This window comes from Vitis riparia, chromosome 5 (genome assembly GCF_004353265.1).
Source record: "Vitis riparia cultivar Riparia Gloire de Montpellier isolate 1030 chromosome 5, EGFV_Vit.rip_1.0, whole genome shotgun sequence".
Taxonomy (NCBI): Eukaryota; Viridiplantae; Streptophyta; class Magnoliopsida; order Vitales; family Vitaceae; genus Vitis; species Vitis riparia.
Genome location: NC_048435.1, coordinates 16,871,493 through 16,884,898, shown reverse-complemented (window position 1 = coordinate 16,884,898; position 13,406 = coordinate 16,871,493). Strand labels below are relative to the sequence as shown.

The 13,406-nt window shown below is 40.4% G+C and overlaps 1 protein-coding gene across 1 annotated transcript in view; it reads right to left on the bottom strand.

The window, feature by feature from the left end:
• LOC117914359 (O-fucosyltransferase 1-like) overlaps nt 1–13,406 on the bottom strand; it is a 55,818-nt gene that overhangs the window by 14,158 nt on the left and 28,254 nt on the right. The window contains 1 exon segment of the mRNA XM_034829666.1: nt 12,757–12,845. Coding sequence (XP_034685557.1) covers nt 12,757–12,845 — 89 coding nt within the window.

Genomic DNA, 13,406 nt, shown 5'->3' with positions numbered 1-13,406 from the left:
ACGTGGTCATAGATCTTTTCAAAGTCAATTTTAAAGACAACTCCTTCCTCCCCTAATCGTCTTTTCTCATCTACTATCTCATTGGCTATGAGAACTGCATCCAAAATTTGTCTCCCTTGAACAAAAACTCCTTGAGTAGAATGGATGGTTTTGTGAAGTACCCCTCTTAGACATCCTGCTAACACTTTGGCTATTATCTTGTAAAGACTAGTGATCAAGCTAATAGACCTATAGTCTGAGATTCTCTTTGACATGCTTTTTTTGGGTAACAGAACTATAAAGGAAGCGTTAGTGCTTTGATTGATAATCCCGCTCCTGTGAAACTCTGCAAACACTCTCACTAGATCCTCCTTTATCACTTCCCAACAATCTTGAAACATTGCAATGGTAAAGCCATCCGGCCCCGATGCCTTATCCCTATCCAACTTTAAAATGGCCTTAGAAATCTCTTCTTCAGTAAAGGGGGAATCCAACCTAGACGCACTCTCACCAGATATAGGGGACCAATCTAAGCCTTCCACTCTCCAAGGCTCTCTAGAAGGACTCGCATAAAGCTTTTCAAAATACCTTAATATCTCCTCTTTAATGCTCTCTGAATTATTCAACATTAGGCCACTTTCATTCTCCAACTCCTTGATAAATTTCCTATTTCGCCTACCATTAGCCACTTTATGAAAAAATTTTGAGTTACAATCCCCTTTCTTAACCCATTTCACCCTAGCTTTTTGTGTCCAATGTACCCTCAAAATCAACTCCTCTAGCTCCCCTTTTCTTAAAGCTCTCTGGACTAAAAGTTCAGGGGATAGACCCCCTTCTTGCTCCAAGGTATCAAAGTTAGCTAAATCAGACAAGATACTTTTTTTTTTTCTTTTACTTAGCTCTCCAAAAGAAACCTTATTCCACTCTTTCAATTTGGCTTGAACAAACTGTAATTTCCTCATGAACTTGTGCCCTTTCCCACCCATTTCCTTGAAAGTCTCTCCACCAACTTCCAAATCTCTCCTTAAAACTAGGATGTTGCAACCACATATTTATAGGGTCTTCTCAATAGTAGCATGTCATTGTTGTTGCCTTCTTGTGTGCCACTAGCCAAGCGAAAGCTTTGACCTTAGAGGGAAAGAATATTCTCATTTGTTCAAGTTTAGCAAGAAGGCTTTAGCATAGTGGTTGATTTGTGTGGACAGTTGTTGTAAGTGGAAATAAAAGGAGATTGATGTAGGACAACCTTAGGATGGTTGCCTACACTCAAGGGTAGGTGGGTTAGGGTTTTATTTTTTGGGTGTAAGGAGAGGAACAAGGAATAAATTTTATGGTAGAGAAAAATATATGACAAGAAATAAAGAGAAAGAAGAAACAATGAAGAAAATATGACCTTAGAGTCTCACTAAGGCCTTCTAGGAATCTCACCTAGAAGAAAATCAATGGAGTCTCACCATTGAGGGTTGCAACCTTGCAATGAAAGAAAATATAATATTATTAATATCAATTCATCCCTTTGATTTACATTTATTAACCTATTTATAGGCTTCTCTAAGAAATCTAAAGTCTACTAGGACTCTAATAACCTATCATAACTCAAATTTTTTTTTTTTTGATTGGAAACGACAAAGGCATATATTGATATAAAGGAAAGTACAAGAGAAGGATGAGGAATCCTCCCACCAAAGAAAAACAAGTCTACAATGAAACAAAAGCGAGAAAATACAAGGTAGATACAGGCAACTGCTATGAATTAGGCTACCCCAATGGAGTTGCACGCCGCTAACCAATCAAGGAGTATCACATTAAGGGGAATCCCCTTAAAAACCTTAGAACAAAAAGCCCATAAAGAAGCAAGGAAGTGAATCATGTCCCAAAGGTTCTCTGAATTCCTTGTTTTATCCTCAAAGATCCTTGCATTTCTTTCCCGCCACACCACCCATACTAAAGCAATGCACGCAGCTTGCCATAATACAATCCCTCTCTTAGAAGATCCAAACCCATTAAAATTGGTAGAAAGCATATCTCGGATGCTCCTAGGAGGGACCCAATCTATCTTTGTTAACTGAAATAGTCTGTACCACAACCCCATCGTCAGAGGGCAATGAAGAAAAAGATGATCTACTGTTTCTCCCTGCTTCATGCACAACATACAAATGTCGGGACTAAGTGCTTTGTAGGGTCTTCTCAACTGTAGCATGTCATTAGTATTAACCTTCTTGTGAGCCACTAACCAGACAAAGGACTTAATTTTGAAGGGGACTTGAGAATTCCAGACTAATTTGAAAGGGAAATCTGAAGGCAAACCAGATCTTTGGGATAAGGCAAGAAAGAAAGATTTGACTGTGAAAAGTCCTGAAGAAGATAAAGACCAAAATCTCTTATCTGGAACCGAAGGTGATAAATGTAAAAGATCAAGAGACCGCATGAGACTCTCTAAATCTTCTATCTCGGAATCGGAAAGGTTACGGCGGAAGTTAAAGTTCCAAGAGAAGGGTCGAGTGGATCCGAGAATAGAAGAAATAGGAATATTTTTATCCAATACTACTCTAAGTAGTCTTGGATAACGGACCCCCATAGGTTGATCCCCCCACCACAAGTCTTCCCAGAATCGAATTCTTTCCCCATCTCCTACCAAGAACCGAGTAAACTTGGAAAAATCTTGGAAAACTTGTGCAATAGCCTTCCAAGGACAACGATGTGACCATCTAACAACAGTGTTGGCGTCCCAACCATTAGAGTGTGAACCATAAATGCTTAAAATGACCTGATGCCACAGTGCTGAACCCTCCCTGGGATACCTCCACAACCATTTCCCTAAGAGAGCGGAATTCCGCAAGGAAATCCTTCCGAGACCCAAACCCCCTTTCGCCTTCGGATTACACACTACATCCCAACTGACTAGATGATCTCTTTTTCCTTCCCCAACCCCGGACCATAAAAAGTCTCTTTGTAACCTCTCAATTCTTACTGCCACGGAGGCGGGAATCTTAAACAATGAAAGGAAGTAACAAGGCATATGAGTGAGACAAGATTGAATGAGAGTTATCCTACCTCCAAACGATAAATATGCCTTTTGCCACCCATCTAATCTGCTCGAGATCCTCTCAATTACAGGATCCCAGAAACTACCCGACTTGGGATTCCCACCCAGAGGAAGACCCAGGTAGAGTATGGGCCACCCAGATGCCTTGCAATCAAGCAGCTCGGCCAACCTATGAAGATGATCCTGACCAAGGTTGATGCCATAAATATTACTTTTGTCAAGGTTAACCTTCAGCCCAGAAATATGCCCAAACACAAGCAAAACGCTCTTGAGAGTTAGCAAGTCCTCTTCTCGAGTACTAGAGAAGAAAATGGTGTCATCTGCAAATTGTAAATGGGACACCCTTGTTCTGTTCCTACCCACCCTGAAACCCTCTAGAGCATTTCTTTCCTCTGCTCTCAATAACATCCTGCTCAAAACATCTGCTACTATGGTGAACAAAAAAGGGGATAAAGGGTCTCCTTGTCTTAAACCTCTAGATGCCTTAACCCACCCTTTAGCGTTTCCATTCACTAGAATTGCAAAAGACACCGATGACAGACAACCTCTTATCCATTTCCTCCATCTAGGATTGAACCCTTTTTCCTCCATCACATGGTCCAAAAAATCCCAACTCACATGGTCATAAGCCTTTTCGAAGTCAATTTTAAAGACAACTCCTTCCTCCCCTGATCGTCTTTTCTCATCTACTATCTCATTGGCTATGAGAACTGCATCCAAAATTTGTCTCCCTTGAACAAAAACTCCTTGAGTGGAATGGATGGTTTCATGAAGTATCCCTCTTAAACGCCCTGCTAACACTTTGGCTATAATCTTGTAAAGACTTGTGATCAAACTAATGGGTCTATAGTCTGATATCTTCTTTGCTATACTTTTTTTGGGTAGCAGAACTATGAAGGACGCATTAGTGCTCTGATTAATTACCCCGCTCCTGTGAAACTCATCAAACACTTTCACTAAGTCCTCCTTAATCACATCCCAACAATCTTGAAACACTGCAATAGTAAAACCATCAGGCCCCGTGCTTTATCCCTATCCATCTGGAAAATGGCCTTATAGATCTCTTCTTCAGTAAAAGGGGATTCCAACCTAGACGCACTCTCTCTAGATATAGGAGACCAATCTAAGCCTTCAACTCTCCAAGATCTCCAGAAGGACTAGCATAGAGCTTTTCAAAATACCTTAAGATCTCCTCTTTGATGCTCTCTGAATTATCCATCACCAAGCCTCTTTCATTCTCCAACACCTTGATAAATTTCCTATTTCTCCTACCATTAGCCACTTTATGGAAAAAATTTTGAAATTACAATCCCCTTCCTTAACCCATTTCACCCTAGCTTTTTGTCTCCAATGAATTTCTTCCCTCAAGATCAACTCCTCTAACTCCCCTTTCCTTCGGCTCTATGGATTAAAAGTTCAGGGGAAGACCCCCTTCTTGCTCCATGTAGTCAAAATTAGCTATATCTAACAAAATGCTTTTTTTCTTTCAATTAGGTCACCAAAGAATTCTTATTCCACTCTTTCAATTTGGCCTTAAGGAATTGGAGTTTCTTCATGAACTTGTGACCTTCCCACCCATCTCCTTGAAACTCCTTCCACCATCTTCCGAAACTCTCCTTAAAACTTGGATGATGTAACCACATATTCTCAAACCTGAATGGTGTTGGGCCCACTTGAACGGGTTGGATTCCAAGACAATCGGCCAATGATCCGACGTCCATCTCGGAAGAACTTCTTGAAGAATTTGCGGGAATAATTGTTCCCACTCATTTGAGTAGAGAAAACGGTCTAATCTCTTGCAAACGGGATTCTCTTGCATGTTTGACCAAGTGAATGAAGCACTCCTTAAAGGAGGATCAATCAGCTCGTTTCTCTTATAAAGTCATCCAAGTCCTTCATGCTTGGGTCAATCTAGCGCCGCCCAATTTTTCTGAACATCTCCTTATGACATTGAAATCTCCACCCACACACCAACATGGGTACGAAAGTCCATAAATGTCTGAAAGCTCCACCCAAAAATCCTTCCTAAGAGCTGTGCTATTTGGGCCATAGACGGCTGATAGCCAAAATTGTTCGCTTCCTTCCACAGCGAACTTGACTGAGACCGAAAAGGAACTAATACCACCTCCTCGTTGTGCAACTTTTTAGAGTCCCACATTACCAAAATCCCCCCGAAGCCCCACACGCCGGAAGGACTGCCCATTCCTTATTTCTGGATGTCCACACGCTACCCACAAACCTCCTGTCACACTCTGCCTTTTTTGTTTCCTGAATCATCACTATATCCGGTTTTTCTGATCTCAAAAAGTCTTTAACTACCCTTCTCTTTTTCCTTGAACCCAACCCCCTGATATTCCAACTGATTATCTTCATGGATTAAATATACGGACCCTAATCCTCCAAACCAGCTCCAGCTCATCTCACAAACCTTTGGTACATCTGCTTTTCCTCCTGGAATATACTTTTATATCCAGAGTCTTTAAGACATCACGCACTTTTGCCATTTTCTAGGAGAAATTCCTTCTATTTGAAACTCACCTGATGGGGAACCCGCACAGCCACCCGGACTGACCATAGCCTGATTGGGAGATGGTTTGTATCAGGCATCCCTGGGCTAACACTGTCGGTCACCTGGCAAGGATAATCAATCTGGTTCACCTCCAAACCGAGGTTAGGGAAACCAACACTAATTTGACCCACAGTACCATCGTCATCTTTTTTGAAAATAAATTTTGAGTTCTCTCGGTTTTCCAAAGAAATCAGGGGCTGAATGTCTGAACTGGGAAGAGTGGGGGCAGCAGGACTCAAAAGGGGAGAAAAAGATCCAAAGAAGGGGGGAAATGAGACGAGGGAGACTGAAAAGTTGAAGACGGGGTTACCTCCAGATTTTCCGCATCCATTAATCCACAATTCCCCAAAATTCTTAGCCCTTTACCTCTGATTTTTGGCGTAGAAGGCAACACCATGACTGTTGCGCCGCGAGGATCGGACCCCACTCGGCCCAAAAATCCTTCCTTTTGTTCGTCGGAGTGGAAATCGTGCATGGCCGCTTCGTTTTCTGATGTCGAAGCCCCTTCCCCACAGCGGAGCTTCCAAATCTTTGAATAGCGGCGAGAGACGAGAGGACTCGCGCTAAATCCTCTTTCCGCCAAGTAATCGGCCCCTAAAGCCGCAACTTCTGGTTGCTCTTCGATGCCGACCTTGTCCTTCTCGCTCAAAATGGTCTCGCTGCGACATCGAAGACCTTGTCGGCGCTCAGAGCTTGGAGGGAGAAGGGTAGACCACAGCTTCTTTGAACCGATCGACGTTTTCTTCTTCGCGGGACTACTGGTCTGAGCCTCAAGACCATATCCAGAAACTTTTCTCCCCTTTCCCGCTGCGGGTGAATCATCTCCATTTCCTGACGACGTCTCCACCTCCACTGTATCTTTTCCTCTTGGGCTCAGGCCCATCCCCGACGGGCCTTTATAACAGCAGTCCACTTTTTCAACTTTTGATCCAAACTTATATGGATTCTGGGCCTTCCTCTCATAGGCCCGGTTGTCCTCAACGGCAGAGGCCTCGTCCCCTCCGGCCCTTTCCCCGCCCCCTTCCATCTTCTCAATAGTCCCATCGTCCTTTTTGTTTGAATTCGAATTAGGCGACGACTGTGTCTGCTCTCCTTTACTACGTGTCCCCTCTGCAACAGCCACAGCCATACCCCTTTCTTCCCCCTTCCTCGTTCTATTGTCCTCCTCGACACGGCATCTATCTCCAGCCGTTGATCTGAATTTCTCCACCCACCTTCCTCCACCTGTCCCCGAGTTAGATGCATAGGCCTCCCGAGTTGACTCGCCCTTTGCGCTACCTCCTCGACAGTCTTCTTCTCCGACCACTACGACGGCAACTGTAAACACCCAGTCGCCATCTGTCACCTCGAGTAAAGCTGGGAGGACTGACCTGTCTTTCATTGCTATTCTTACCCTCGCCTTGCTAAGATCGAACAATTTTAACGTGCGCCAATCAATTTCAGTCACTGTCCCCCATTGCTCCACTACTTTCTTCAGATGTATCTCAGTCCAGAGGTGAAATGGTAACCCCCGTAGTTCGATCCAGCCTCTTCTGAACTTCCCCTCAATTTCCGCATTTTCCTTTGGCGACCATCTTCTCATCTGTACTGAAATCCTTCCCTCAACCCGAAACTTCCTCAAGTCTTGGAGAAATATAGCTTCCTCTGTTGTTTCGACGAAGAAAACTCCTTTTCCGCCTGAGAATGGTACAATCGTGACTATGCCTTTCTTCCCTAATTTTCTCGCCACCACTCGGCCAACCTCAGCCCAGTTGACCCTATCCTCATTGCACTCACACACCACTGCACGCGCCCATCTCCCGATAGAAATAAGGCCGCCTTCTCTTGTTCCTTCGCCACTGACCACTTTCGCAAAAGACCTTTGCAAGGGACCCACCTGATTTTGTGGGAAACCTTCTCCTCTGTGTTGCCTTCCTTTCTCAGCTGTTTTCGACGAGGGGACCACCAACATTGAAGACAGCGCACTTCTAATATTCTCCACCCTCTGCCCTCCTTGCCCTCTGGAATAATCAAGCAGCAATATCTTCTTTTGGTAGCAAACTCCGATATCCTTATGAACCTTCCATGGTCGTTGAAGCCAACTTCCATCAAGTGGACACTACGTTTCCTCTGATCTTTCTGTTAAAACCTAGATGACCCTCCCTTTCTATGGCATTCGTCAAATGTTTGATCATCCACCCCACTGCTTCCTTTTCAAAACCTAAGACGAAATCAGAGCCTCTACTGTGCTCTGTGATCGAACACCACGTTCCTTCTTGCTCGCCTTCATACTTAACCAAGAAGGTCTTCCTCTCCACGAAAACCTTCACCGACATCCTCCTCCAGAGAGATTACTTTTTAGGTGATTTCTCCTCTTTGATCTGCCTTATCAATATTTTCCCTTTGAAAAACTTCCTATCATAACTCAAATTCTAATTATATTATAACTTAACTAACTAATCCTAATTAGACTCCAACAAATACCAATCTTAATTCAATTCTAATTAATATAAATCTTACTTAAAGTTTACTTAGGTCTTCCCTTTCCTCCTTGAATAAACTTTAAAAGGTTTTCCCCCATCAGAGACACTCTCCAGAAAGCTTAATGGAGAATGGTTCAAGGTTGACATGTATTAGATAAAACCAATTCTACATTTTAATAGGGAAACAATACATATATTTATACAAGAGGATAGCAGATTCTGACCCCTAAATTACTCTTATAATTCAACCCTTATACAATTGTCCTACCATATACAATAGTTGATTAATTCTACCAATTATCATTTATCAAAAAATAAAATAAAATCAGCCAATTATAATATAGCAAGCCCAATACAAACAAATCCCTAAACTTGGGAACTCTGCCAAATTCCCAACACTCCCTCACAAATTGGTTTGAAAATGTTTTCCATTTCCAGCTTGCTATCCCTTGAATAGAAACTTGGACTGGAAACTCCTTTAGTGAAAATGTCAACTAGTTGTAGCTTAGATGAGACGAAAGGAGTGAAAATTAACCCACTATCAATCCTCTCTTTGATGGAATGTATATCTATTTCAATGTGTGGTCCTATCATATTGACAAGATTATGAACGATACTTATTATAGGTTTGTTGTCACAATATAGACTCATAGGTCTTTCAATCTCTACTTGCAATTATTTTAGTAAACTTTTAATCCACATGTGTTCATAAATACCCAAGGCTATAGTTCGAAATTCGGCCTCAACACTTGACCTAGCAACTACAAGTTGCTTTTTACTCCTCCAAGTCACCAAATTGCATCCCACAAAGGTGTAGTATCTAGAAGTGGACCTTTTGTTGATCATTGATCCTCCCCAGTCAACATCAATATAAGCCTCTACACACATGTGATTGTTTATAGAGAATAATAACCCTTTGCTTGAAGCAGCCTTTAGATATCTTAAGATCCTCATCACAACTTCTATGTGGTCTTCTAAAGGAGCATGCATAAACTGAAACACCGTCCTTACAACATATGCAATGCCTGGCCATATGTGAGACAAATAAATTAACTTACCAACTAGTCTTTTATATCTTCCCTTATCAACTAGTACTCCTACCGTTGTTGCTCTCAACTTGTGATTCTTATCTAAGGGTATATGTAGGCGTACAACCCAATATTCTAGTTTCATTTAATAAATCAAGATTATACTTCCTCTAAGATCCATAAATTCCCTTCTTCAATCTTGCTACTTCAATGCCAAGAAAACACTTGAGATTTCCGAAATCTTTGATCTCAAATTCCTTGTCCAATTTCTTTTTCAGTTTCTATATCTCCTCTAAGTGATTATGATATCATCAACATACACAATTAGAAATTAAAATAGTCACCTTCTTTTGAAATGATTATTTGATGAACAAAGTATGGTCTCTCTGGCTCTACCAATATCCAAATTTGACAAGTGATTAAGCAAATCTTTTAAACCACACCCTTGGAGATTGTTTCAACCTGTACAATGATTTTTTAGCTTACACACTTCTCCACTACTAAATTGTCCCTCAAAACCTAGAGGTCAGATGGTTGCAATCTGGTCAAGATTTTTCATTCTCTTAGGACTTCCTTGGGTTTGAAAAACAATGAATCAGATAATGTCCAAACTAGGATAGAAAGTTTGTTGGTAGGCGAGGGACAAGATTGTTGGTTGCAGTTACCTTGTCTCTGGCATGGAAAATTGTTCTCGCACTTAGGCACACCTATAATCCAATTTTCCAGAGCACTGAAGTTAACTACTTAGAATAGAAACTTTAATTGAAAAAATAAAATAAATAAATAAAAAATAGAAAAAGGTTGGATCTTTTCAAGAACATTAATCGACTTTATCAAAGTTATATACAAAAGTGGATATTTTGACAAACTGAGAATTTGAAAAGGAAAAATGAAAAGGGAGAAAGAAAAACCCTCATGGCTCTTATAGAATTCATGCTTTTTATGTATCAGCAACAAGGCTTCACTGAACATAATTGCTCATGAATAACAAAAGAAAAGAGTCTTAATGTTCAGAAATGAGCTCATCTTTATGAAGTTACTAAAGTAAGAGAAATTAGCATCGTTCATAAACACCTATAAAAGTGAATCTAATAGTGTTGTCATCAAATCTTTGAAAGAAGGCACAACATTATCAAATACAAAACTTTACAGGCAGGTTTTCAAATTAAAAGGAGAAAATAATCAAACAAAATTTTGGTTTTCATGATTTTAATTTTCCTTCAAAAGTTTAGGTGAAGAAAAAGTGCCCTCTACAGTTTGTTGATCACAACATGATCTCCTCATAGTAAATCAACTCAACATGCAGGGTTATGAATGTGACAATCAACACGTCATGTGCAGCATTTGGAAGAAACAGTCAATAATCTAGTCATTATTCCTCAGCTGGCAGGTGTTTACACACACACACATACATATAAGAAACAACAATTTCATTGCATTGAAATAGTAAGTATTAAAGAAGGATGAGAAACCCTTCCAAGAAGTACAAAACCCTCTATACATAGTTTGATCAAAAGGGCATAAATGTATACTAGTTCAGAAAGGCAAAACTATCTACATATCAAAATGGCTAGATCCATGCTTCACCAATGTAACCCTGCATGGTCGCCTAAGCAAGGAGCCCAAGAGAAGAAACATCCTAGCTCTAAACAAAAATCAATAATTTGGCACAAGCACCCATCAAACTTCTTTGGTTCTCTTTCTTACTGCAAATTGCCTATGTTATGAGGTTCATTTGGCATACCCTGAATTTTCCATGTTCTCTAGGGTTCCTACTGTCTCATCACCTTGAAAATGAGTTCAATCATCAATTTATAATTTGAATCCTACCCACCTAATAGAGACAAAAACATGAGTTATGAATGCAATGGCCTCAACCCAAACTGTACTTGTTCTCTACCTGGTCTAAACCTGACCTGAAAGTTCATACCAAACATGCATGCATCCCAATTGCATCCATATTGAGTAAGGGCAAAGTGGGTATCAACTGAACCAATTAGAAGTTTATATACTTAGTTCATATGCAAATATGTAAACTAAAAAAATGTAATAAATAACAGTAGCAAGCCCCCCACAGGCAACTCAACTAGCAGGGACTCATGCTCAGGAATCAAAAGGTCTCAAGTTCAAGTCTACTGGATTTCCATATTATATATGAATGGAGGGAGGGAGGGAGGGGGAAAGAGAGATTATACATGGGTGGGGGGGAGGAGGGGAGAGAGAGATGTAGTGAACTAATAGAAGGTGCCTGAACCCAAGACTCAAACCTCAATCCATCTTGAGTCTAAACCAATTTGGAAATTCCAACTTAGTCCCAACAAAAGCATGGACAGGTAGGGAAGGAGGGATGGAGAGATGGAAAGAAAGAAATGCAATTAACTACTCATCTTGAGTTTAGAACCCCATCCAAAACCAATTTGGAAATTCCAACTTAGTCCCAACAAAAGCATGGATAGGTAGGGAAGGAGGGATGGAGAGATGGAGAGATGGAAAGAAAGAAATGCAGTTAACTACTCATCTTGAATTTAGAACCCCATCCAAAACCAATTTGGTAATTCCAACTTTGTCCCAGCAAGAGCAAGAACAAGTAGGGAGGGAGAAGAGGGGGAGGAGAAATGTAGGAGACTAATAGAAGATGCCTGAACCTGTCTTGAGTTTAGACCCCATCCAAAACCAATTTGCTAACTCACTTACTATCAGAAAGAGCAAGGGTAGTTAGGCAGGGAGGGAGGGAGGGAGAAATGTAGCAAACTAATAGAAAGTGCCTGAACCCAAACCTCAACCTGAACTCATCTTGAGCTTAGAATCCCATCCAAAACCAATTTGGTAATTCCAACTTAGTCCCAACAAGAGCAAGGACAGGTAGGTAGGTAGCCAGGGAAAGTGGGAGAGATAAATGTAGTAAACTAATAGAAGATGCCTGAACCCAACTCTCAACCTGAACCAATCTCAAGTTCAGAACCCCATTGAAAACCAAATTGGAAATGCCAACTTAGTCACAGCTACAGCAAGGACAGGTGCATTAATCCTTGTCTATTGCCTTCCCTATTTAGGCAACATAAAGTGACCAAATATCTACTGCAACTAAGAAATTAAGCAACAAAAGATCCACTTGATTTTAAATTTGATCTCTGATGTATTCATACATATTTAGAATAAGCAAGAAACCACCAGCTAGTGGTGCCTTGCTAGATTAAGGATCCAACAATTTGAGATATCTTTTGCTGGGGGCCATGGGTCCTAAAGAAAGAAACACTAGATCAACCTGGCCAGGAAGAGAACATATGTGCATCAATTTTGGGGCCGACAACTGCTCTATCCAAGTCAAATGTGCAACATACACATAAAATTCTAGATATGAACCATATTGCTCCTAATAAATTGAAAATAGATTTACTATTTGTGTCATCCACTGCATTGCTCTGAGTTTTATTCAAGTATGTCTTCAAAATTCCTGGTGCATTTAGTATAACTGCCATGTTCCTGATCTACTCAAGTTTCTCAGTTTCAAACACCTCATTGGAACACCTAAACTATCATCAAGTTTCATGTAACACAATAATCACCAGATTATGTCATACAACTGATGACTGGTCTAGAAATAAATATATTATATCCAGGTTTTAATTGATAACGTAAAATAAGCATTGCATAACCATTAGGAATAGATACCTGCTATCATGCCAGAAGGAGTTTGCATCCAACTCAGGCAGCACAAGTGTAGCATTCATGATTCGTGCAGCAAGAACAGCATTACAGATCTAGAACATCCAACAGATATTTATTATTTCATATTAAACAATTCCATTCAATAAATAGAGGCGCATAACGTAAATGCAGTAAATTTTCCTTTATAAAACCTAGTTCTTTATATTTTAACAATGCTATATATGGAAGGTAAAGTAACAAGGAGTCACTATAAATCTGTCTTAATTTTGGGGAGTGTTTGTGGGAGGTTCCAGGTTCAATTCCCAATGGGACAAAAATTTACCTATCAAAAAATAAATAAATAAATCCATCTTAATTTCTAAAATTGATAGATTTATTAAGAGTAGAAATTTTTTTTCATAAAAAACAAGATATATATATATATTTATGTTAATGAACACATGAGAAGGATGAGGAGTCCTTCCCACGATTACAAAAAAGCCCAATCATAATATGATTGGCCTCCTCTACTGTACAAGGAATCTACACAAAAGGTTTAGACCACAATGCAACATACAAAGATGTCAACTGCTCAAGTTCTGACTAAGCTCCTCTCAAGGAAGTCCAAACCCTTTTGATTTACACACCAAAAGCCAATTGAGTTGGATAATACT